Below are 23995 nucleotides of genomic sequence, written 5' to 3' on the forward strand. Positions count from 1 at the left end.
TTTACTTTTAGTTCAAGTAAACTCAAGATCTATCTGGTGATATATCTGCACCAACATACCTTCTCTTAAAAATGTTTTCTGTAAGTTTTAAGCTTTACCAATAGTTTGAGTTGAGGACTCTGAGACCTGCTAAGTGATAACAGTGTATAGCACCTGTGCTACCCCAACAGAACTGCTGTGCAAGGAGAAGAGCAAAGCTGGGCTTTATGCCCAACCCCCACCACTGCACATGCTCCAGACATTACATCCAGATCCCCATCGTCTGTTTAAATTTGATCACAGTATTGCCATAGGTCAGTTACCTACTCTGAACCACCAACTAAGCCAGGACTACTTAGTTTTCCCCAAGATTATTGAAAACATTTATCAATGTCCATTTTTATTGAGACCCACTCAATAGAAACACTGTGGCCACTCCAGGTGGGAGCTTGGCACACTGCAGCTATTCCAAAGAAAAGAGTGGCAATGCTGGAAACTACAGTCTTCCTCACGGAGAGGCAAAATGAACTTGCAATCTGGATCCAGCCCAGCATAGGCCGTTTGTGTAGCCCTGGCTTAAAACCTCTTCCTTCACAGCAGTGCCTGCAATTTGAACTCTGGACAGCAATGGCTCTACAGTGCCTGTTGAAACACACGGAGTGCAACACCCTCCTCATAGGCTTCAGGAGGGAATGAATCTTCCCTTCAGTTCTAGTATCCTTCCTTGAAGCAATGTGACTTTAAAACCACAACAATCTGTGACTTCTTTCTACTTCTTATCAGTAAAGGCTTATAAACTAAAGATAAACCTCACAGCTACTGATCTTCTTCCTCTGGCAGAAGTGAAATGCCTACACGCTGTGTGTGTACTACTCTTAAACATAGGGAGGAAAGACAAGAAGGCTGCCAGCACCCCACGGTGTTTGTGCTGGTCAGGCTCAGCACGTCTGTGTGTGTGTGTGTTCCCTCTAGAACACGTGCTCAGTAACACTGCCATGTGCCAGCACGCTGAAGCAAGCGCTGGAAGAAACTACCACTTTGTAGCCAGGAGCGATGAACTACCCTGCCCCTCATCGAACCTCATCCAATAAATAGCAGAGGGATACATGACAAGTGTCTTGTTAACAGATTTCTGTCTCTATTGCTTCTATTAAATTAGGTGAAACCAAGAATTCTGACTAGACATCTCAGTCATCTCTACTTCCAAGGGCAGCCACATACCCTTTTGCGAAGTTGCTGTCTTCTTTCCAGTCCACGATGCGACAGATGAAGAGCTTCTGCGAATATCCCTCAGGCCTGGTCACAAAGTCTGGAGGACAATCAGACAAGGGCACATAGACCCTGGGCACTCTGTGGTCCATAGGTGAGAACATGGCACACCTCTTGAAGAGTTCACTGTTCCTGTCTGCCAGAAGTTTGATGAAACCTGTAGCTGCTCGGGAATGCTTCTTTTCCAAAATATAGACCACCTAGGAGAGGCACAAGTTTCTGCAGTTAATACCTTCAGAGAAAGTTATTTTCTTTAACAGAATAGGGATACACAGAGGCTTAGCAGAGTGCCCGGAAAAGTCACAAGGTCTATATCTTGTTTGCCCTATGTGTGTGTATATCTGTATGCATTTTTTAATTGTACCTATTTACAATGTGTTTTCCTTGCCATCTTGCTCATGGCTATAGAGGAGCTAAGTGCCTTCCAAGTGCTAGCTCTCTACAGCAATTTTCTTGATTACAGAACAAAACCAGACAAGAAGCAGATGCTTCCAAATGCAGGGAATTAGCCACAAAATACAAGCAACTCCTGTAAAATCTTTCATTTGTATCCTCGGCCTGTGATTTCAACAGTCAGCACAGAACAGGTCAGTCCAAAAACGGTGCCGCTGGCAGATCCAATGCTAACCACAGGAAAGGATGTGCTGTTGGGAATTTGGCAGTTCTCTCCTCCTCTCTGTGCTTTCTGAAGTCAGGGGTTATTTTACCTTTATACAAGATGGCTTTGAAAAGAATAATAAATTACAATATCACTAAATAATTGTTCCAGAGAGGTGTTCATCCAGGCTATATTTTTGTAGACCTTAATAAATCACTGGATAACAGAAACATTATAGCCAATTTCCTAAGCTGTATACAGAAGAGTCCTTCCAAAAGGTTTCAGGAGCTGCACCTCTGCACGATTCTGAGTGCTGGAATTGCCACATTGGATGAGACTCGAGCAGCCCAGCCAACAACAGGGACCAGAATAAGAGACTGCACAAGGGAAAGCACAAGACGTGGAAGAGACCTGACCCAGTCTGACCCAGCAGTCTTCTTTTCTGGTCTCTTAACATTTATAGATTGACTCAAATCTTGAATCAACAGCACTAGCAGCCTTTCCAAAGTCTATAAGAATTAATTCTGACAACTTTGGATATCCTGACACTCATATTAGTATCCAATCTTTTTCCTGAATCTTGCTAAGTAATCTTGCATGACAAACAAAGGGAACTTAACCTAGGATAATTGGTAAAAAGTCACTTGATTTTTATCAGATCAGACAATTACTCTTTTTGAAATGGGGAATGAGACTCAAAGATCAACAGATGGAGACTATTGGGAGGCCAGGGCTGGTCCCCTTCAGCCTTTAGGAGCACACATGTGCTTGCTTGTCACTCTCCTTGGAGTTACCTTGGCTGTCCTTTGGAGAAACTCATCTGGGAGGAGCCTGGGATCGGTCACCTTGGGTCCATCATCTTGCTTTGTTCTGTGCACACCACTGATCCCAGCTGCCTTCCCTGCATCAAACACACATACCAGTTACTGTAGAACATTTCCATGGCAAATTCATGTTGGGCCTTTGCTGTAAACTACAATACAAGGTGCATGTAGTAGACCTACTTGAAAGGAAAAAGATCTCTCAAATGATAGAACTGTCAAGCAAGAAGTAATTATTATTTCTCCAGACTACAACAGACAGCAGATATATGTTCACTCACCATACACATCTGCTGAAAGCCAACCAAAATCAAAATAAATCCCAACTTTGTAAGGAGGACTATACCAGCCATAATACACAAAATGATAGAAAACACATTCTGTTTACTAAATACTGAGAACTACATTTATTTCCTGACATTTCTTAGTTGAAGTCATTAACGTTACATAAGCAATTCTTTAAGTACATACATTCATTTAATATTCAATTTCCTTTAAAAACATTATGCAGGATTATAAAAAGCATGTTTATCTTTGAAACTGAAACCATAACTACTAAACTGACCCTCTTCAGCTGTGGACCAGGATTATGAAAAGTCTTATAAAAGTAATCGCTGTATATGACCGAGAGCTCCCTTCCCCTGAAATCTCTGGACCAGACACTGATAATATTAAAATCAAGTGTCAACTAATTTCTAGTTTGACATTTTCAAATATTCAAGTATGTGACTTTGGGTGTATCTGCTACAGATGGCTGGCATTTAGTGTTTACAAACATCCAAAGTGATCTTTGCCATGGAAAAGGCTGGATTTGGTCCCTTCTTGAGCTGCCTCCCTGTTGAGTGCCTGTGGTTACTGCTCTGCCAGCATTTTTCGGATGGAAGCATCCAAGTGCTCTTGTCTGGAGGGCTCGTGGAAGATGGCTGCCTTTTTCCATTTGCATGGCAATCACATCCCTCTCAAGCACATGTGCTAAAATCAGGCCTTGAGTGTTCAAAAGAAATTTTGCTTTCCTAAAGAGAGACCGTGGCACCGACCACCAGTTCCAAGGGACGTAGCTGTCACTGTTTCCCTTAGAAGACAAGAGATAAAGCAGGATTTCGCTGAGGGCTGTGCTCCAGCAGGCCAACAGTGCTCACCCGTGTCAGCAAGCCTCTGGGAGAACGGTGGTGACACGCAGACCCCGGCCCCCAGATGACACCCATCTGTCCCACAGAGACCCTCAGTGGAGGCTGCTGGTGACATGATGGATGGAGGGGCTGCGGGAGGGGCTGAGCAGTGCTGGGATGTTGTTGGCATCCGTGCTCAGAGGAGCCAGAGGGGGGCAGGAGGGGCAGCAGCTTCCCCGAGGGGGACAGCTTTGCACCACCATCACCAGGGCACGTTCACAGATGGCTGTGGGACAGCCTGGGCTGCCTCCGGGAAACGTTATCCCAGCAGTTGTTTGACAGTGACAAACTCTGGTGGTTCTCATATGCTGCTAATTATCCCCAGCTTTGCCTTCTGATACAAAGCTCCTCACACTTTGTTCCTCCCCAGAGATCCTTTCTTAAGTGAATTCACTTTTATTTTATCTTTATTGACTTGCTAGCAAGGCTGAGAGAAGAATGAACAGGTATTCAGGGGTTTAAATAAATATGATCTTTCCTAAAAAAAAGCACCAGTAATAGAAGCAGCAAAAGCATTTCTCTTTTACTTCTACCGAAATGAACTCAGACTTGCTAAAACCAGCATTACTAAGGGATAAAATCACCCAGAGTTTCACAGTGATAAACAAGTTGGGAGAAAAAAAAATGCTTGGATAATTGTAAGCAGTTTAAAAAGTGGGGATACCCAAATTACCTCATCTGTTTACCTCTTCAAATATATCTGCCAGCTAAAGGTCATACCAGGCAATCATTTAGCAAAGAATAAATGTAAGGAGCCATTTTGTTTTCTTATAAATTGTCAAGAGATCAGTTAACAGTTTATGGTGTGCCAACCATGAAGACAGCTTGGGCAAAGAACAGGATGATCTGGAACAAAGAAACACTGGCAGGGCCAGAGGACAAGGGGAGGTTGGGAGCCTTCCAAAGGCCAGGCCTCCAGACACACCTGCCACAAGCCCAGGGCTTTACTGGAGTGAACTCTCCCCAAGGAACAGCACATACTGGTTGGAAGAAAAGCCAGATCTTAACATGTTTTGGAAAAAAAAAAAAGGAGTTGCATTCACTCTTTCCTAGTGCAGCAGAACAGCAGCAGTGACTCAAGGTCCAGCAGGCATGAATGAAAAAAGCACCCGGAGTCACAGGAGGAACGTGCCCTTGTTAGCACTGCCTTCTTTCCACTTATCCCTCCAACTCCCAGTGCTCCAAAAAGCCACTTGGAAATTTTCACTGAAGCAATTTTCCCTGTCAAAAAGAAGCCAGCGGTGATGTCTTCGGGAAGTATCACACAAATACATGCAAAAGCACAGAAGCACCAGGATGCAGCTATCACAGAGAGCACAGCAAATGGGAGACCAGGCCTTCCTTTTCCTGGGATAAAAAAACATTCAGGGCTGGGGCACTGCTCCCCATCCTGAAGAAAATGAGCCCCATGTGAACCCAGTACAGATACCAGAAAACAGCTAAATTCCCACTGTGGCACATGGTGGAATTTGCCTTTTCCTTCACAGCCAAAATCAGCCAGGGGCATTTAGTTGGCTGGAAAGCATCTTCTTCTTCAGTGGTCTCTCCAATTTCAGCATCCCTCCCCAAAAATCCTGGGATTACTAGAGACTCCAACAAGACAGAGCCTAGGATCTACAACTGATTCCATCAACAGAAAGAAAGAAAGAAGGAAGTCAATCCCAGCCAACTACTTCTTACACATCTTTTTCAATCACCTTCACTATTTGAAAAGTCATCACACACGTTTACTAATGGGGAATGTTCCTGAAACAACGGATGGGGAAGAAGAGACCTGAGAAACTCTATACTCCTGGAGCCAAGAGATGTGGACTTCTCTATAGGTTGTAGCTGCTCTCTTGGAAGTCAAAATTCTGTTGGTACCAGGGCTACATCTAATGCTCAGAGGTCTACAATAGTGGAACACCAGAAATAAGGATTCCTTGCCACAAAATTTTTATCTCAGAAAGGACAACCATCAATATCCAAGGTCCAGCTGGCTCAGTTGTTAAATTAGTGCACAGAAAACTCAGTCACAACAGCCATAATCTGCCACAAGAGTCTGGTACCCAAGTCCCCTGAATACACCTCTGACAGTCCCTCTCCTTCACTGCACATCCTCCTTCCCTCCAGCGAAGCTGGAACTTGGTGGCTGGGCAGAAAGGGCAGGTAAGAGGGACCCACTGGAGACTGGTGGTCTAGAAGATCTGAGCCGGGAGATACAAACATCGTCCACAACAGGGTAGAGGCATGGAGGCAATCCTAAAGGAGAGTTAACTTGTGAGAGGAGCAGAATTTCGAGCAGAGAAGGTAGGAAGAAACTCCTTGCATTGTGCCAAACTAAAAATGAATTATTCTGACCCCTTTACTGCAGTGGTTATCCAATGACCATTCAATATTTCCACCCTGGGCAAAGACATGTTTTCTGAGAAAGATTTACTATGTTAGCTTGGGCAGTACTTCATAAGCTTATCTTACAGTGAAAACACACTTCAGCAACCAGGATCCAGAGAAACTGCATTATAATCTCAGTGTTTTCCTTTCAGCGATTATCTGACAAACCAAAACTGTAATAGTCTTACTTAAAAAAAAATTAGGCACTAGATACAAAAAGTAACTCAAATTAGTCATGTTATTACCAATGAAGTAGATCCAGGATACTTGGAATTTGCCTCCCTCTGTAAGGGATCAGTTTAGGCAAATTCAATACACACTTAGATTTGCCTGACAGGCATTCCTAGGTCAAACATTATTTTTTTTTAAATCCCCCCAAATTTCCTTCTACAATTCAATTACCACAACATTAAATGGTAGCCAAAATGGACCAAAAATCATCAGACTAGAATCCTGATTACTTGTGACAGATCCAAAATTATTTTCACTAGGTTTGCATTGGTCACTGTGGAAATTTGCAATTCTGTCCAAAAAGAATACAATTAAAGATGCAATATCCACTTGCAAATGAAAATATATCACAGTTTCAGATCTCAAACACAACTTATTGAGAGGAAAAAAAAAAAACTCTCCCTGGATGGAAAAAACCAAGTTTTTTTAAGAAAATAGTTCAATGTTTGCTACTTCAGCTAGAAAAAAATATGTACTTGAGAAGCTGAGTTACTCTGCACGGGAGTATTTAAGAATCCCATCAGAAGGTATTATTGATACAGAGCTTTTCAAGAAGAAAATACTGTTCTTCAGCTCACTGCTCAGATACCAGCACAGCTGTAAACCTTTCAATGGCAAAGTCTACTACTTACTAATGAAGCAACAACAGGTTCTCTGATATCTGCTTCATGAAGCAGTTTTCAGCATATTATGTCTTAGTACCAAATAGATAAGTGGTGTAAAACAGACCAATTTATTATAAACACCTCCAGGACCGCGTGTCATGCTCAAAAAGGATGTGTTTTTGGAATTCTGTCTACATCAGTACACAAGAGACATTAGGAAATGAAAACTCCCTTCAACCAAAAAGTGATACATTCACATGCATGCCCTGATTCGCCTGGGTTATATTACTCTGCTACAACCTTCTTTTTTAGGGACAATGAGAAGGAAATATGTTGTTGTTCAGAAGAAAGTACAAGGCCTCTTCCCATTCTGCAGCTGATATTTATTGGCACAGAACTTTCTTTTCCTCCAGAACACAAATCTACCAAAAGGTAGCAAGGAAGCAAAGTGCCATTTCACCTGGTACCAGGTACTATCCAAAACTGGAATTTATTTTTAATAGGCTATAAGAAGGCTCATGCAAGAAGTATTAGGAAATGTCATGCAAGAAGCAGTACTCTGTATTTATATCTCCAGACACTGAGCTTTCCACCTGTGACAGAGGAAAGACAGGTATTTCACTATGATGAGACTGTTAGGCCAACAGCTTTGGAATGTAACACATGCAGCCTGTCCAAAATCAGTCTAACAGCTCCTGTGTGCAGTGGAAGAGGGCTCTGCAGGTAAGAAGCAAAGCAGCTCCAAACCACCAGCACTCCTGAGCTGTCTCATTCCAGAGCTGTGTGTCTAATGAACAGGACTAACCTCCTTAGAGATGTTTATTTTTGAATACTCATTTAAGCAAAATCACCCTGCCACAGCTGTTCATGTCTTAACACCTGAGCTCACGCACTTGCCTACCCAAGGGCACACTGAAGACGAGGACCAGGAGACTCAGATGATTAGCATCAATATTTTTAAAGATGCACAAGTGAGAGGAGACCTTCAAAGAGGGAGAGGAAAGGCATTATAACAGATGTGTACAGCACAGACAAGCATCTGCAGTAACAGTGAGCAAAGGCAACGTGAAGAGGTGAGTACAGCTGGCTTCCTTGGACACGCAAGGCAGCCAAGCGTGTAATTATTTACTTATATTTAGCCACCTCCACAAGGAGGGAGGGAGGAGATGGTAGAATGATGAGACAAGTGTCACTTTTCCTTAGAATCCTCCAAGCCTGGTCCACAACAAAGATCAAGATAATTTTGGGAAGCTGCCACCTACCCCCAACAGATCCGATCGTGGCTGTGTCAGTAGCCACATAACATTACTACAATCACAGCATGGGTACTCAGGGCTCCTGGCCCTCACATGTCCTTGAGAAGCTGCCAGTCAACACAGGGGTTGGAAGTTTTACTGCAACAGAATTAAACCTACCAAAAAAAATCAGGTAGTATTGCAGTCTACATAAATACAGTTTTATTACATTAATGGCAACCAAAATAAAAATGTTACAAAAACAATTCCATTGAGTATTTTGCCTATTTACTTAATATTCTTCCTTCCTGCATGTGCATTTGTTCCTAAAGTCGGTGAGCTCAGTATTACTATTCCATGGAAAATACGCTAGCTGAATGAATCTCAATCTGTTTCATCCTGGAAATCTTGCTGCTAACAATGGCCGTACTCTGTTTATCTCCACACCCACCATTCACTCTCGGTATCGTGCCCTCTCACTTACTTGACCTAAACTTGTAACTCAAAGGAAAAACATAGGTGAACTCAGGAACATATTTTAATATGCTGAATTTAATCTAATTCCTGTTACCTAATTGCCTAAGTAATTTATTTTTTTGCCATACTTAGGAAGTCATTTGGGGGTCAAGATAACTTACTAGGGAAGAACAGTGTAAGGAACTTTCCCAACATTAACTTCCACTGCAGGCTTCAGCTGTGCAACAAAAGAATAACTGCAGCTTTTTCAGCCTGTAGCATTTAATCAATGCAACCATAAAGTCCAATTTGTTCAATACCAGTAGAACACTTCTCTTCAGTTGCTATACTGTTTATTCTGCTAGGAATCTATGCTCTCATTTAAGAAAAGTTATAGCAACAATCAAAAGAGCTGGATCCAGAGACCCACAAACATGAACTTGGGATAAACTAATAGAGAGCTGTCTCGAGCAGCTGAAACGGCTCCAGCTCCTCTGCTGGCTTTCCAGGCTGCAGCAGAGTGAAACTGATCCGATTTTTGACAGTTCCACCTCAAGGATTTCTATTAAAAGCCGTGTAACTGAGAAGATTTCCTGGTGAGCTTTCGCTCTGCTGTGGCCTAGAAACGTTAAGAGCTATGCAGTGGAGACGATCCATCTCCAGAAAGCTGCAGGCTAGGAAAGAACAGTGAAGACTCCTTAAAAGCACTCAGAGTGAACAGGAGCCTCTGAAGAGGAGGGATAAGAACACTTGTTCCTTCCAGTGGCCAGTGATGTTGGTGGACTCCGAATTTGCTGGAGACTTCATGGCAGCTAAACTGAAAGAAGGGGGAACCTGAGCAGAGGGTCAGCATGGGGTCCAGATTTTTGTCATCCTTTCCCTACCTGAGCTTGCAAAGGAGAGGAATAGAAGGAACTCCCTGAACTCTGCCTGTGCCAATAGGAGACACTGCTAACTGCAGAAGGACTCCAGGAGCCAGAGGAAGGCACAAAGGGCAGGTAGGCACCTTGTCAAGCTTAAAGGAAGAGAGAGGACAAAAAAGAGGACATGACATGACATGAAATTGCATGAGAAGGTGCAGAAGTGCAAAACAGAGACTAAAATATATACTATAAATACATATTTTTCCTTAGCTAGAGAGATCCAAAAACCTTTGTAAGCACTGACTCTAAGAGCATCATCTTGAGAAAGAATAGCTTGGTGCGTTATTACACAACCCTGGCTGAACCACAGGGAAGTTACCAAATGTCACCACCTCTGTTGAGCCAAGCAAACCTGAAATACTTAAAATACAGCCTCCAGTCAGCAGCAGTGTGGACACCAAGCAGATTTAGCTTATCACTTCTGACCTTATCAGGCTACTAGAGACTTAGAGTCACATTTGACTTGAAAAGAGATCGACCAGTATCCACCTGGCAAATGCTGAACAGACAGGGAGACAGTTGCAAGTTCTGCAGCAGCTCCAGCCCAGATTCTGCTGACTCTACTCACTATCCATCAGTTATTCAGTTCATGTGAGTTTACTCTGCCTGTAAATGAGCTATTTCTATTCAAACTTCATTACGTCAAGGTGGTGAGTAAGCTCTGGACATTCACATATCCAAACTCTGATTTGTAGAAGGGTAGGTGTAAGTGGAAATCCTGAACAAACACAACTATCTGATTGCTGCCAGGGCAGCCAGTCCACCAGCTTGATGACTTCCACCCTGTGGGAAGCAGGATACTCTGTGTATCTGGTATAGTAAGATCTCCCATGAGAAGAGCTGAAAAAAGCCGAGCAAACTAGTTTGACAAGGATAGCTTTTGGCATGGTGACACGGTTTTACAAACTTTTATTTGAGTATCTTTTTGCTAAGAAGGGCTGAGGCACTTTTATGAGTGCAGCTGCCCTCCTCAAGAGTGGAAGTAGCTGCTACTGTTCAGTTGCTGGTGTTGCTTTATCAGAGTAACCTAATTCCGATATTTAACAAGAGACAGCTCACATTTGTATGAAACTCGTAACACGCAAGTCTGTGTAGGGATACAGCATCGTAAAAAAATTCTGTACAGAACATTTTGCACTTTTCCCAGGTTGAGAGGGTACAGAGAGGTTTTAATTTTTATTACATATCGAAATAGAGTATAAAGAAAACCCTTCTACTGCAGTAAAAAATCAGAAATAATGTATTCTAGCTCAATACTAAGTGATAAGATAAAAGTTACGTGACCTCTGTTGCAGTAGTCAATGTGAATGACGGTTAAGCAAAAGAATTACAGGCCTGGCAAAGGTCATGTGAACTGGTGGATGACTTCTGTGGATGGCAGTGACACAGAGTAAGTTGAGGTCTCAGTAAAACACAGAGGACTTGCATGTCAGTACCAAGCACTACAGGGTATTAATTTTTTCAGTGTATACACTGGCATTCAGAGCGGTGTCAAAACGCTACTGCCTTGTTCTCTGCCTGCATTTCAACGGGGCACAGAAACCCCAGAGAGGGTCTGAAGGACACTACTAAGGGAGCTGAGAAACTTTCTTCAGGGTGCTCATTCTTACTGTCTTTGTAAGGAAAAAATACAGAGAGAAAGTTTATTCAGCATGTAAAGACATTTACACTTGAAAATAGAGCTGAAAAGGTAAGAGGAAAGAGATTTTAAGCTTTCCTGAAAAAGACCAGTGACAAAGCTTAACATTCAGACAATTTAACTTTGGAACAGGACAATACTGCTCTTTGCATAGAACAGTGTGATGGGGAAGAAAGTGGCTCATCACTTCCTAGACCAGAGACTTTTCTGAAGATAATCTTTAACCCAACTTCTTTGCAAGGAGAGTCCAGAAAAGTAGAGCAAACTTGTTTGACCAGAACTACTTCTGGCAGAGTGACACCAGTAATGAACTTCTATTTAAATATCCTTGAGCAAAGCAAGACTGACACACTTTTATGAGAACAAGAACTTTCAGAAAGTACACGGGCTGAGAATTAGGCTGAATGTGAAGGTCTCTTCCCTCCCGTGGACTTGTCTCTTGCTTATCCCATTTCTTCTGGGATCTTAGGAAGAGAAGGGCAGGGAGCACAGCTCTCATAACAGCAGCACTTAGTGAAGACAGATCCAACATCTGAGTCTCAGCCTGCAGACTTGTGCATAATAACAATTTCTACCACGATGCCCTACGCCCCAAGGAGGCACGGGAAGTCCAACATACAATGACTTCAGGGAAATTCAGTCCCTCCAATCTGGGCCATAATCAGCGTACACGATGTTTCATGCTTCAGAGCTTCTCACAGCAAGGGCCAACCCCAAAATTCCTTGCTCCAGCATGTAACTAGAGATGGAGGGGTGACTGTGCCCTGAAGAGGAACAGAGCCACGACCAGGGATGGGACACAGGCCAGAGCAGAAAAGACATCAAAACAGGCTGCACTCCCAGCATGACCCAGGGTGCTCTTAGTCGAATGACACGTCTACTTTTATTCTTCATGGTTCATTCTGACCATCAGCAGCAGAATAAATGAGCCAGCAGAGAAATTGCACAATTCCACTCCTACTTCAGAAAGGACAAAAGGCATCTTGCAACTGAGAGCAGCAATTTGCAGAGCTTGTGTTCACGCACAAAGATTTGAAAACCATCTCAACACGGTTCTGGGTTTTTTGCCCAGAATAAGCAAAATTTACTTTTGATTCTATTATAGTAGTTACTAATATTTTTCACCTCCAGAAATCTGGTGGATTTCTGGTTTAGTTTTAATTTTGGGCAGGTCATATATATATATATATATATATATATATATGTATATATCTCCTTTTAAACATACATACACATATACACACATATATGTATACAAATACATACATACATAAAGTGCTCATGGGAACGTAATAAACTGTTTCTTGATTTTGTTTCATTTAATATAATATCCTTGATGGCAATTTTGTCCAGCTTGAAACCTTCAAAAAAAAACCTTCCAAAAAAGGAAGCAAGCCCATCACAAGTGTTCATTTACGTGTGGCACCGGTCATGGAAAATTCCTCCTGCTCCCTCCTGTGCATAAGGCCATGCAATGGGCCTGTGTGACAAACCCTGCAAAGTAATGCTCTCAGGGAAAGCAAGTGAAGCACTGGGATTGGTGGGTCAGGAAGAAAACCCCCCATGGGATCCCAGCTCCCATCCACCTCTCTGTTTTGCTGCAGTAGTTGTTTCCAGTAGAAAGGATGTAACACAAAAGAAAAGGCTGGTTAGCTGGAAAGTTCAACAGGCAGAACCAGCCAAGCAGCTTTCCCAGGAGAGGCCCACGTTACACAGGGAAGGGCACCTCCACTCACCACAGCCCAACCCCGCAAGGCTCTCTGCCTCCTGATGCTGGCACCACGTTTCAGTGCATGGCCTTAGGAAGTCCAGCAGATGTTGCCCTCTAAGGTTAAGTTCTGCCTTGAAAAAGTGTACGTTTGGTCCTTTTAAAAAAGCGTTTTGAGCCACACCTGTGAAGGCTGTATTTGGCAGGATTTTTTCTTTTTTCATGACAGTTATCAGTGATGCTAGAATAACTATAGCTGTTTTCCAGGCAAGACTTAAAATCTGGATAAGTGATGATATGAGAAATTGCATGAAGGACAGGAAACAAGCCAAAGCAATCATCAACCACTCAGAAACACCTTCAGAAAAAGCAGCATCGTAAACTTTATATGTATTAAAAAAAGGAGGGCATTAAAAAACGGAGAAAGAAGAAACGAGGGAAAACTCCGTATGGGTTATACGGCCAAAGAAGCTGAAGCAAGTATAAAAAGAGGTGATAGCAAAATACAAACTCAGCAGAAATCCAACTGGCACTGGCACATCCACACCAGCAACCAGCCTTGTTAAGGATGAACACAGAAAGGTCTTGAAGACAAAAGAAAACAGTTGGCTTAGGCAACAGCAGTGGAAAAGTAAGTTGGATTTCAGCTGTGCAGACAATAAGCTGATCTCACATTTGCCCTACAAACATTCTATAAAGACAGAATCAAATGGCAAAACCCACTTCGATGGCAGAGATTTTGAGAGATGACTTAATAACCTCCAGCACAGGTCACTCCAGAGCATCTCGAGGAACTCAAGGAGTAACTCTCATCAAATCCTTACACTAAAGCACAGTCACACCGCTGAAGTAAAATACTGGCTCAAGCCTGTACCTGTTTTAGATGCTGGTATTAAACTAGAATGTATTTCTCTGGAGTTTAATTTGGCATTGCCATCAGAAGCAACAAGGTTGCAACAGACACGAATGGGTGACTCAGGAGCATTTCTAGAGATTCAAAATTGTTGAGTCAAAGTGGCTCAAAGGTGTCCAAAACTGCAAAACAGAGGGGGTTAATAAACCACTTGTGTAAAACATCCGCAGACAAGGCGAGTAACTCCCAACTCAAGCCCTGTGCTGGAAAGAACAGAACAAGATGTGAGTTGGTTCACATACCTTGGCAGGAACTCAAAAGCACAGTGGAGGTACCCAGAAGGAAATAGCATCACAAACTGGTGAGGTGGCAGCTCCATTCATGAGCTGAAACCAACGTTTTGTCATAAAAACGACAACACTTCCACTCAAACGTTATTTCCAATCTTATTAACAGATGGGTGTGAGAAATGGAACTCTACCAACAGTATAGGCAGGGGTCTGTGCATCTTCAAAAGAAAACTCTCAGAAAAACACAAGGTATTAAATAGGACAGCTTTACAACCACCACCAAGATTTGTCAGAGTCCAACATCTACTTATGTCCTGAGTTGCTGCCATCTTTTCTGGACAACTGGGGCATGCAACAGGAACACACCAGAATATCTGCCCTGGCAAATTTTTCCTGAGCAGCTAAAGGCACATGTTAAATGTGCCAATTGTCAGAATCCTTTCAACACACAGTTCTTCAGGAAGGGATTTAGTACTAGAAAGGACATGCAAAAAGCAGCATAAGCATAGTTTGGGACAGGGGAGCCTATTTTATTTTGCCCTAAGCAACACTTGATGGCTTGGATGGAATTCAGATTCAGAATAAAATAGGTTTGCCTTCAAAACAGATCGCATAATTGGCTTTAGGTTTTAGTGCAATTTTCTTTTTAAATGGACCAAATCTTTAAGTTGCTCATAACTCAACTGTTCGAAAACAGCAACCAACCTAACTGCCCCCAAGGAAATATATTCTTATCCCCAAACTGAGACACACAGATTGGCCAGCCAAGCTGCAATGAAGGAAACTGCTACAGCACCATCTTGACTTAAACAGCAACCAGCAGTCCCCAGACAGCCCTGAAAATTGCAAATCTAAAGGTGTGACTTCTGTTTCACAGATTTGCTTTGTACCAATCAAAACTACATAAAACCCAGTCATTAATATCTAACCGAAACTATGAAGGCAGTTCCGCAGAAAGGGACAGAAGCGATAAGGCATTAAGCTTTTATGCCTGCATTTTATATCTCACAGCAAAGCAAGGCAAGCAAGTAATACTTCAACAGTTTGCTCAAATAAAGGCTTAAATCAGCAATCTGATCTACTCACCCTTTTCAACGGTATCCAGGGAAAGTCTCTTAATGTCATCAGACAACGTATCCTGCAAGTGGTCTTGTCCATGCTCTGCATCATTATCATCAAATTGAGCTTCTATAATGACATCCGGACTTTTAGCATCGCCTTTCGCTGCCTCTTGAGGAATGCAAGTCCCCATCATATCCTCAGGGACATCTGATTCATGTGTGACTTCTGTTTCTTTGTCACTACCATCTGGCTTTATTACCTGAAGGAGCAGGGGATTAAAAATACAGAGGCAAGCTAAATCACTGGACTGAAGAAAGAAAACATTATCTTTCCTTTTTCATCTGCATCCCCAAGGAGCTGACAATGAATTGTGGGTGGCTGGTGGCACACTGCAATTGCCGTGTAATTAGCCACAGATATTGCACAATCAAAAGAGGTACCTCACCAGGATAAAGATGGGAATGGCATGGCTTTTGCAATACCTCAACTGTGACAATAATGTATCCAGAGTGTATCTAGAGCATAACCAGACAGTTCCTGCCAAGCCTCTAATCAGCTCCACAGAAGTTCTGAGCGAGCACAGGCAGGGAGGAGGATACACTACAATTTAACGAGTTGCTTAGACTATTGTTCACCAAGAAACACTAATCATCCTGGGACGTCCCAAAACTCAAGCAGTTCCAGTGAATTCTGGGATCATGTCAAAGGACATCTCCAGGAGAGCTCCCCAACACGCAATCAGGAACAGACTGAAAAAGCACAGACCACAGAACACGGTGCCCTGTGGCCTGCAGGGGAACTGGACTGTGGCACCTTGGTAAGGCACCGACTTTACATTTATTTCAGGCTATGGTTTTTTTGTTAAAGGCACTCAATTATTGCCGCTACTTATACAAATCTCCCAATTAAATTACCAAGAGGAATGAACTCAATTAAAGTACAAATTAATTAACTATTAACTAACTGATAATTCAGATAAGTAACTATGACCCTTGCTACAAATTTGGCCCCACTTTAGTGCAGCAGTGGCACAAGGGAAGGAGAAACCACACACGTAATCACATCAGACAAAACCATGAAGAGCCTATGTCCCAGTAAAGCAGACAGCAGACTTGGATGGCATCCCTCATTGTATGTGACTGCTCCACCTCAGGATATAATGACCAAAATGGTTGATACCTTGGGTATCAAGTCTAGGCCTTTATTAGCATCCTTCCTGCAACCAACACCAAATTGCAAACACCCACCTGGCCGGGGAACACAGATCCAGGTTTCAGTTACAACAATGTTTAAGTTTCACTCAAGCTGGGATACTTCAGCACAGAATAAGAAATAACCCATTAAACATTAACATCTCAAAGAAACTGGATGACTCCATTCCAATGCCCTCCTGGTGATTGAGCTCCCCTCCAGCTGGTGCTGGTGTTTGCCAGACAGGTAACTTCCCAGGGATGCTCCTCCAAGGTCCCTGCTCCTCAGCATCACTAACCCAGTACATGACAGCAGCAACTCATGTCACCAGCAAGGCAAGGAAAGGGTCCTTTAAAAGATGCAATAAAACAAGAAAAATAACTTTCTGGTAACATACTTTAACTGATCTACATAATCGCTAGAAATAACATAAATAGCCTCAACAGGTCTTAGCTGAAGGCAACCATTCCAAGTAAGACAAATACATTCAAAAAGATCCACAAATTATTGTTTAGTAACTAAAAATAAAATAGATCACATAAAACCTGTACAGGGAATACTTTCAGAGCTTTACATATTCAGAGTTACAACCATGCTTTCAAGCAGTATCCATTTCTTTGTAAGCTTTTCACAATACAAAATAGAAATAAAATCAATTTTAAAATGGGGTTGAATTCAAGTCTTTAAAAATAAAAAACTCAGATGACACTCCTTTGAACTCTTGTTACCTTTTGTGACTCTGCTTTCTGTCTTTATTTTCATTTTTTAACATGTATATAATTTGTTACCATAGCAGATTTTGACTCAAACATTAAGTTGTGACAAAAAGGGAAAAGTTTGGCAGAAGGTGGGAAAATGTCTGATTACTAAAGCTGGCTACATTTGGTACATAAAATACTGACACACAATGGTCTGGGCAAGAACAGTCAATTAGATTAGAGAGCTGACAAGGCTCCACACGCTAGTGACTCTGCCAGTGTACCTATCCAAAAAGAAAACCAGTGTCAACAGTAACGTCTGGACCCTACCACGGTCAGATGTGGATGTATTCCGCTCTTAAATTTCAATTGCACCAGATGTGTGCAAGTGTGCAACTGCAGCAGGAGTTCATTTTCTTCCATTCCTTCAGGCTTTGCCTGTGTTTCTTTTCCTCTCCAAGTTGTTCTTTGGAGAGTGTGAGATGTGTTTCGGGTGCTAAATTAATCAGCTTTCTATATATAAAGCAGCAAACAACATCAAATATATCTTAATGATAGGAAATGCTTCTCTAAAGATGTAGCCCTGGAAAGGTTATGCTTGAAGAGTTTATGTGGCATTAAAGAAGGCAGCAGACACAGATTTTATTTTAAATGCTCGATGCTAAAATTGCCGTGCTTCCCCCAAGCTAGAGGACACACACTGCTGTCACCAGCAGCACGATACTCCAGCTGTGACTACCTAAGCCCCCGGCCACACATCTCCTTTAGGATTTGCAAATGGATTTTTAAGTAAAGTTTTCCAGAGTCCACAAAATCATGACCTCCGTGCAGAGCAGAGCAGCAAAATGTCCAGATTCTGGCAGGCATGGGCAATAGGATTTGTTTTCTTTTTAAGGCCAAGACAGATCATTTAGGCTGACTTCATACATAACAAAGCAGGGAATTTCACCCAAGATTTCTCATATCACACCAAAAATTTAGGAAAGCTGTATATCACAAGACTGGAAAGCTGCATAAGACTTTACAAAACCGGGAGCTCAGTGAATACAATTACTCCATTTAAGATGATCAGAGGTGCTGGCCAACATGAGCTCATCACACAGATTCCAAATGGCAGGATCCTTCTGTCTCTGAGCAGCAGCAAATCCAACCATGACAGAATAAGCATTTTACATGTAGCATCTCAGAAACCAGAATCTGATGACATTGCATCTATTTCTTCTGATGTTCCTGCAGCTTGAACATGACATAATACACACAGCTAGAATGTGTTGGTACTGACCAGAGACACAGAATAAATCAAATACACAACTGGCTCAGTCCATCACATATGTGCAGTACAGAGACCCATTCCCTGCCAATGCAGATGACTCTGCACAGACCCAGAAAACAGAATTCCCCCTTGCTGCATATGCAGCATATGACCCCACTGACATGCAAACATCCCAGGATGCATCATTAAAGCCCCTTAGGTCCTTTAGGACCTTTAACTTCCTACTTGGCAAGTCACATGTCAACCTTATGGTTTTATTTTTAAATTCTCTTTAATAGTAATTTAAAAGAAGTTTTAATAAGCATTTTAACAAAAGTCAATTGCTTATTTGAATGTCTGATCCTTAAGATAGTGGCTGAATAAGTTTTCTTCCAACTTTAAACAAACATCTATCACTGAACAAGCATCAAGTTTCTGCCCCAAAGTGACTGGTTTGGTTTGTAAAGTCATAGCTGATTGAACACAAGATCTTTGAACGAAAATCCCATTTCAACCATAAATATAATAAAAAACAGCTAATGGGCAAGAACATCCTGGCATGGATATGTACAATCTGGACAGCAGAGCATCCAGCCCAGTCTTGAAGTAGCCATCAAACAAATTGTCCTTACTCAGGAGGAAATTGTTCCAGCAGAAAACTGAACTGGGAACCTGTGCATCTGAAAGCACAAGGGTTACCTCCTGAGATGCAGGAGAAATGGCTTTCTCTGCCAAAACCAAATATCTGTCCTGTTAGATCCAAGCTTTCCACCTAAGCCTCACATCCATACAAGGGCAAAGGCCCAGCCTGTTTACTCTCAGATCAGGTGTGGGGGTTTTGCTGCTGCCTCCCCAGTGGCAGGAGCCAACAACTCAGACATTTGCCTGTACACTCAAACTACTGAACAAGATCAGTGATTTTCAATAGTCTTTGAGTTATTGACCCCCAGGCTCTTTCCAATAAATGCACCAAGCGCCTAAAGCGTTTAAGGCTGGCATTAATAGATTTGCTTTTCTTTCTTATTCATCTCTGATCCTTACAAGCAATCCATGAATCCTCATAGATCTGAAGATGAGATATGGATGACTAGACACAGTTGGATGAATACACCTTGCATGGCTAAAAACTGCTAAAACTTTCCAATTAGGGTCACTGTTTTCAATGGAACCTTGTGCAAAGCGACCTCCTTCACTGAAAGCACCTGGCAGGTAAGGAGGCAGGATCATCTTCACTACAGCTGTTTTGGACATAGATTCAATAAAAATTAAGTTCTTCATCTCACTCAAAATGCTGGTATTAAAAAGAGTATTTTCATAAGGATGCTGAGGAAGAATGAAGTTTATATAGCACAACACCTCTTCTCTGTAAGTCAGTCAAAACTCAGTAAAATGTCTCCTAATGAGTAATCAAACCCAAAATGTGTAACTTGCCCAAAAGATTTTAGAAGTGACAAGCCATCAATGGTAACTCTCTTCAGTGGGGCAGGCAGATGATGCACAAAGAGGCTCCTCACACTGCTGCAAAAAGGTGCAGTCGATTTACCAGTGAGAATAAGCTGAGGACAGGTTCATAATGGGCAAGGAGCTCACATTAAACAGGGAGGACTGAATATGGGAACAGCTAGAAAGGGAACAAGGTGTTAGCCCAGGCCTACCTTCTGAGATTTGCAAAGCAAGGTAAAATGCCTTTCTTCAGGAAAATATTTTGGTCAAGTTCTGCTTTAGCCACACACAAGTCATTATACTCAATACTGGGTAGGGAGACAAAGTTTAGGTCAAAGCTGTTGGTCCTCTCTGCAGTTGAGCAACAAGTCTCAGAAACAGGTTGAAAGCGGTTATTTCAAAGGGAAGACAGCTGAAAACAGGGGCCTTGGACCAAATTACCATCTCATCGTTAAAAGGACCGTTGCTACCCCAACACTAATACAAACACCACATTTCATACCAATGCTGAGAACACCTGCATCTATTAGTCTCCCAGCTTTTGCCATATTAAACAGGCTTCACTTAAAAGCTGATTCCCTAACGTTCCCTTACGAGGGAGTAGGAATGGAGCCTGGCTAACATGAGGATGCTGTCACAGCTCATACATACATGCTAGAGCCAAGCTACCATAAATATTGTGAGGAAGAGGTTGCTTTTTTGAAAAGAGTAACCAAACAAAGGCTGGCTCGCTCTAGCTCCTCCTTGGATAATGAAAGGATGGCACTTCCAATAGAAGAAGAAACACCTGCTTCAATCACCCTTTCTTCTCTTCATAATCCCGTCCACACCAAATAACTCTGGCAAAGACAACAACTCAGTAAAGGTGACTAGTCTCAGTAGGAGCAGTTATGGCATTACATTTAAAATAGCAATTTTAAAAAAAATCTAAAATTGTTAGACTGAGGGTTTTTGTTGTGGTTTGGGGCTGGATTTTTTTTTTTTTTACAACCTTCTAATTCTAAATCACTGGAAACAATTGCTAACAGCCCACAGGATAGCTATTTTATATTAACAGCACATTATACTTTACACTTCATGCATCATGTTGGATGCAATAACCAAACAAACATCCATATTAAAATCTCTCCCTCTTGATTAGAAAAAGGCTACTGGCTCCTCCCTAGTGGGCTCTGTTGTTCCCAGATGTCATACACAGTGCTGTCACAGCAGTTGCTACACTGCCATCCAGCTTGTGGATTCAAGGGGGCTAATGATCTGAGTACACAAAAGCTTCTTGGAAACAATGAGTTTTCAGAGTCTTCTCTGACTCACATCCACTGCAATAGGTGAGAAGTGGGAGAGAAACAAGTGAAATCTAAGGCCTGTGTTTTGAAAACAAAATATAGAGACAGATCTACAATATGACCACCAAACCTGTCAAACCCTCAAAGCCATCTCACCTGCCCTCCCCAGCATCCTGCTCAGACTAACCTGCAAAGTGAGTTTTTACTGCAGAGATAATTCAGGTAATCAGATTGAGCATCCAGGTTTAGTCCAACCCGAGCAGACACAGCAGACAGCTCTACATCCAGGCTTGTCAGGCAGCTGGACAAGTAGCAGAATTAACTGCAGAAAAAAAAAACCTCTATCTTCAAACAGCTACCTCTTCCCACTACTTAGTCTGCTTCTACCAACAAACCTCATTCCTGAGCTGTTCACTCAACTTCTCCCTGTGCTTCAGGCTGTATCTAAGCATCCCAGATTACAGTGTGTTCCCTCCAAGTCCAGCTTAAGTCCTTCTCCTACCACCGTGCACAAATAACCAGAATAACAAGTGGAAAAGCATCAACAGGAAAAATTCTCAAGACTGACCTTTCTGAATCCTGAAGCCAAAACAAGAATTGTCTCCTCACCATGTATTTCCACTCCCTATCTGGTCTCTGACCTGTCATTTGCCCCTGAAAACTCCCCATTCCCGTTGCCCTGGACACCCACAGTCTGCTTCCAAACATATTTATCTACACTCCAGTATCACTGACTAGGAGACAGTTCCCTCTGACCCTATCTCTCCTTGAGTCTACTCCTGCCTTCCTCCTCTTCTTGTCACCCCTGTGATCTCCCTTGGACCCATCTCTCCCAAATCTGCTTCTTCAACCACTGCCTGTAGGACACACAGTCCTAGAATCAGGACCATGTTTCCACACGTTCATTTCATCTGGTTCTTCATCTGGGTAAACAGCTCCATCTGTGTTTCTGCCCTTTGTATTCCTGAACAACTGCTGAAAAGCAGGAAAACAAAAAGTTGTCAGGAGCAGCTGTCCCCTGCTCAGCACATGTTCTCCATGTACTGTGGATCACACCACTCTGAAACTCCAAGGAAGAGCCACCTTGCAGCCTGCTGAAAAAATACGTGAGCTCAAAGTTGACGCCTTGTCCCAGGCTGCTTGGAAAGCAGAGCTGGTAAAGGCTCATAATAGGCCCTGGGAGGTCTGTACAACCTTTCCCAAGGATTAACTGGGAATAGCTCTAAGAGATATCTCTCTGGGCTTGAGGGGATTCATACTTCGGGGCAGCTCTGTGGTATTTAGACATGTTGAGGGTGATGGTGTCAGAGAGATGTGGGGAAGGACAATGTCCCTGATCCGCTTGCAGGGAACACTGTACCATCTCCCCTGTAGGCAAGCCAACCTGGTAAGGACTCCCAACAGCATTACAAAGAGCTGTGTATGATTATAGCCAGATCAACAAGCTTGTGCCACACTTTCCACTCCTGCTACCACCCCTGGGATTTGATTTGGTGCTAAAAAAGCAGCCTCTATTTTCAGAATACCTTCCCACACACATTCCCCAAGGCACAGGAGTCCCTGGAGGAGCAATGATACAGTGAACACTTCATCTCCCAGCTTCCCAACCCACACGCTGTTCTTCTGTACAGCTCTATGCAGTCACACTGTAAGCAGGGATGAACACTTGGCCACAGCCCATCATCTGTACAGCAAAGCTCTCTAGTGAGAGAAGTCTGATCCGAGGGACGCGCAAAAGAATCAGTTCAGCATCAAGCCTTTAACAACGCCCAGGAATCAACCTTCTCCTGCACACACACAAAATCCGAAGAGGCACGCACAGCTTCTCCATCTCCTACCAGCAAATTCTTCTCATAAATGAGGCCCTTAGAACTGGCAGCCTCCCTGCTGGACCCCAGTGAAATGTTCCTTGTACCTTGGGTCTTTGTATTGCCTGCTCCTCGCAAGACCTCCCACTTTGGTGCATCTCATGAGCTGTGCGTTGCACTCCAGGCCACAGCGAACTGGAAACGAGAGTGCAATGCACAGGGCCCAGCTCTGAGGTTGCCAGAACATATTGGTTTGAAACATCACAGAAAATATTCGGCTCCATATTTTCAACAGTAGCCAGGAAGAAAATGCATGGAACAATTTTGAGAACTGTTTTTCAAAAGTCATTTAAATCAAATTATGCCCCATCCACACCGGCAGCAAAACTCTCCCTACTAACTGGAACTGGTTTTCGTTTTTTTGCCGTGTGTGTTCTTTTCTTTTTGGTTTAACTTTGGTGTTTTTTTTTTTAAATGTCTCCCAGCCATCTTTTTCTGGTAATGTGCACAGGCACTGCAACACTACAGGAATGGGTGCCAGGATAAAACCTATGATGCACAGCCCCCAGAATAAATCACTCAAGAGGAGTGGATTAGAAGAAGAGAGTAACGTAAAGTTACGTCTTCAAAGGTATGATTCTCTGAAACCTCTGCATTTTCAGCAAACTACTGCAGAAAGATATCCAGTTTGTATCTGATGTAAAGAAGCAGACAGGCTTTTGGATCATTTGCAACTTCATGACAGTAATACCATGAATCAATATATATTTTTAAAGATGTAATTATTACACAGTGCTTGCATGTAATCAGAAAAGAATCTACTTGTGCTGAGTGTGTATCATTTGAAAGCTGCAATGCCAAGCAAATCCACACCGCTGGCTTGCACAAACCTAAGTATTATCCATTACTGCCCTTCTTTTTTTTTTTTTTTTAAACAATACAAGTATGTACGAAAAACATATTTCCTGGAAACAATGATACTCTTTGAAGACTTATTCAACATTTCACAAACCAAACAAGCCTGTACCCGCACGTGCCCACAAGAGGAAAGTGGGTCGACAATGCAAACTAATCAAAAAGCACTGGAAGGGCTATCCAAGATATTT

The 23995-nt window shown here is 42.6% G+C and overlaps 1 protein-coding gene across 4 annotated transcripts in view; it reads right to left on the reverse strand.

The window, feature by feature from the left end:
- The window catches only part of DIS3L2 (DIS3 like 3'-5' exoribonuclease 2), a 184292-nt gene that overhangs the window by 110259 nt on the left and 50038 nt on the right, over nucleotides 1-23995 (reverse strand). For all 4 annotated transcript variants that reach the window (XM_027890613.1, XM_027890615.1, XM_027890616.1 and 1 more), the window contains 3 exons: nucleotides 15236-15470; nucleotides 2641-2747; nucleotides 1201-1448 (listed from right to left, as the gene is read on the reverse strand). In XM_027890613.1, coding sequence (XP_027746414.1) covers nucleotides 1201-1448; nucleotides 2641-2747; nucleotides 15236-15470 — 590 coding nt within the window. The remainder of the gene's footprint in view (nucleotides 1-1200; nucleotides 1449-2640; nucleotides 2748-15235; nucleotides 15471-23995) is intronic.

Source organism: Empidonax traillii, unplaced genomic scaffold (assembly GCF_003031625.1).
Source record: "Empidonax traillii isolate 1590-97213 ecotype Southwest subspecies unplaced genomic scaffold, ASM303162v1 scaffold292:size1342341, whole genome shotgun sequence".
Taxonomy (NCBI): Eukaryota; Metazoa; Chordata; class Aves; order Passeriformes; family Tyrannidae; genus Empidonax; species Empidonax traillii.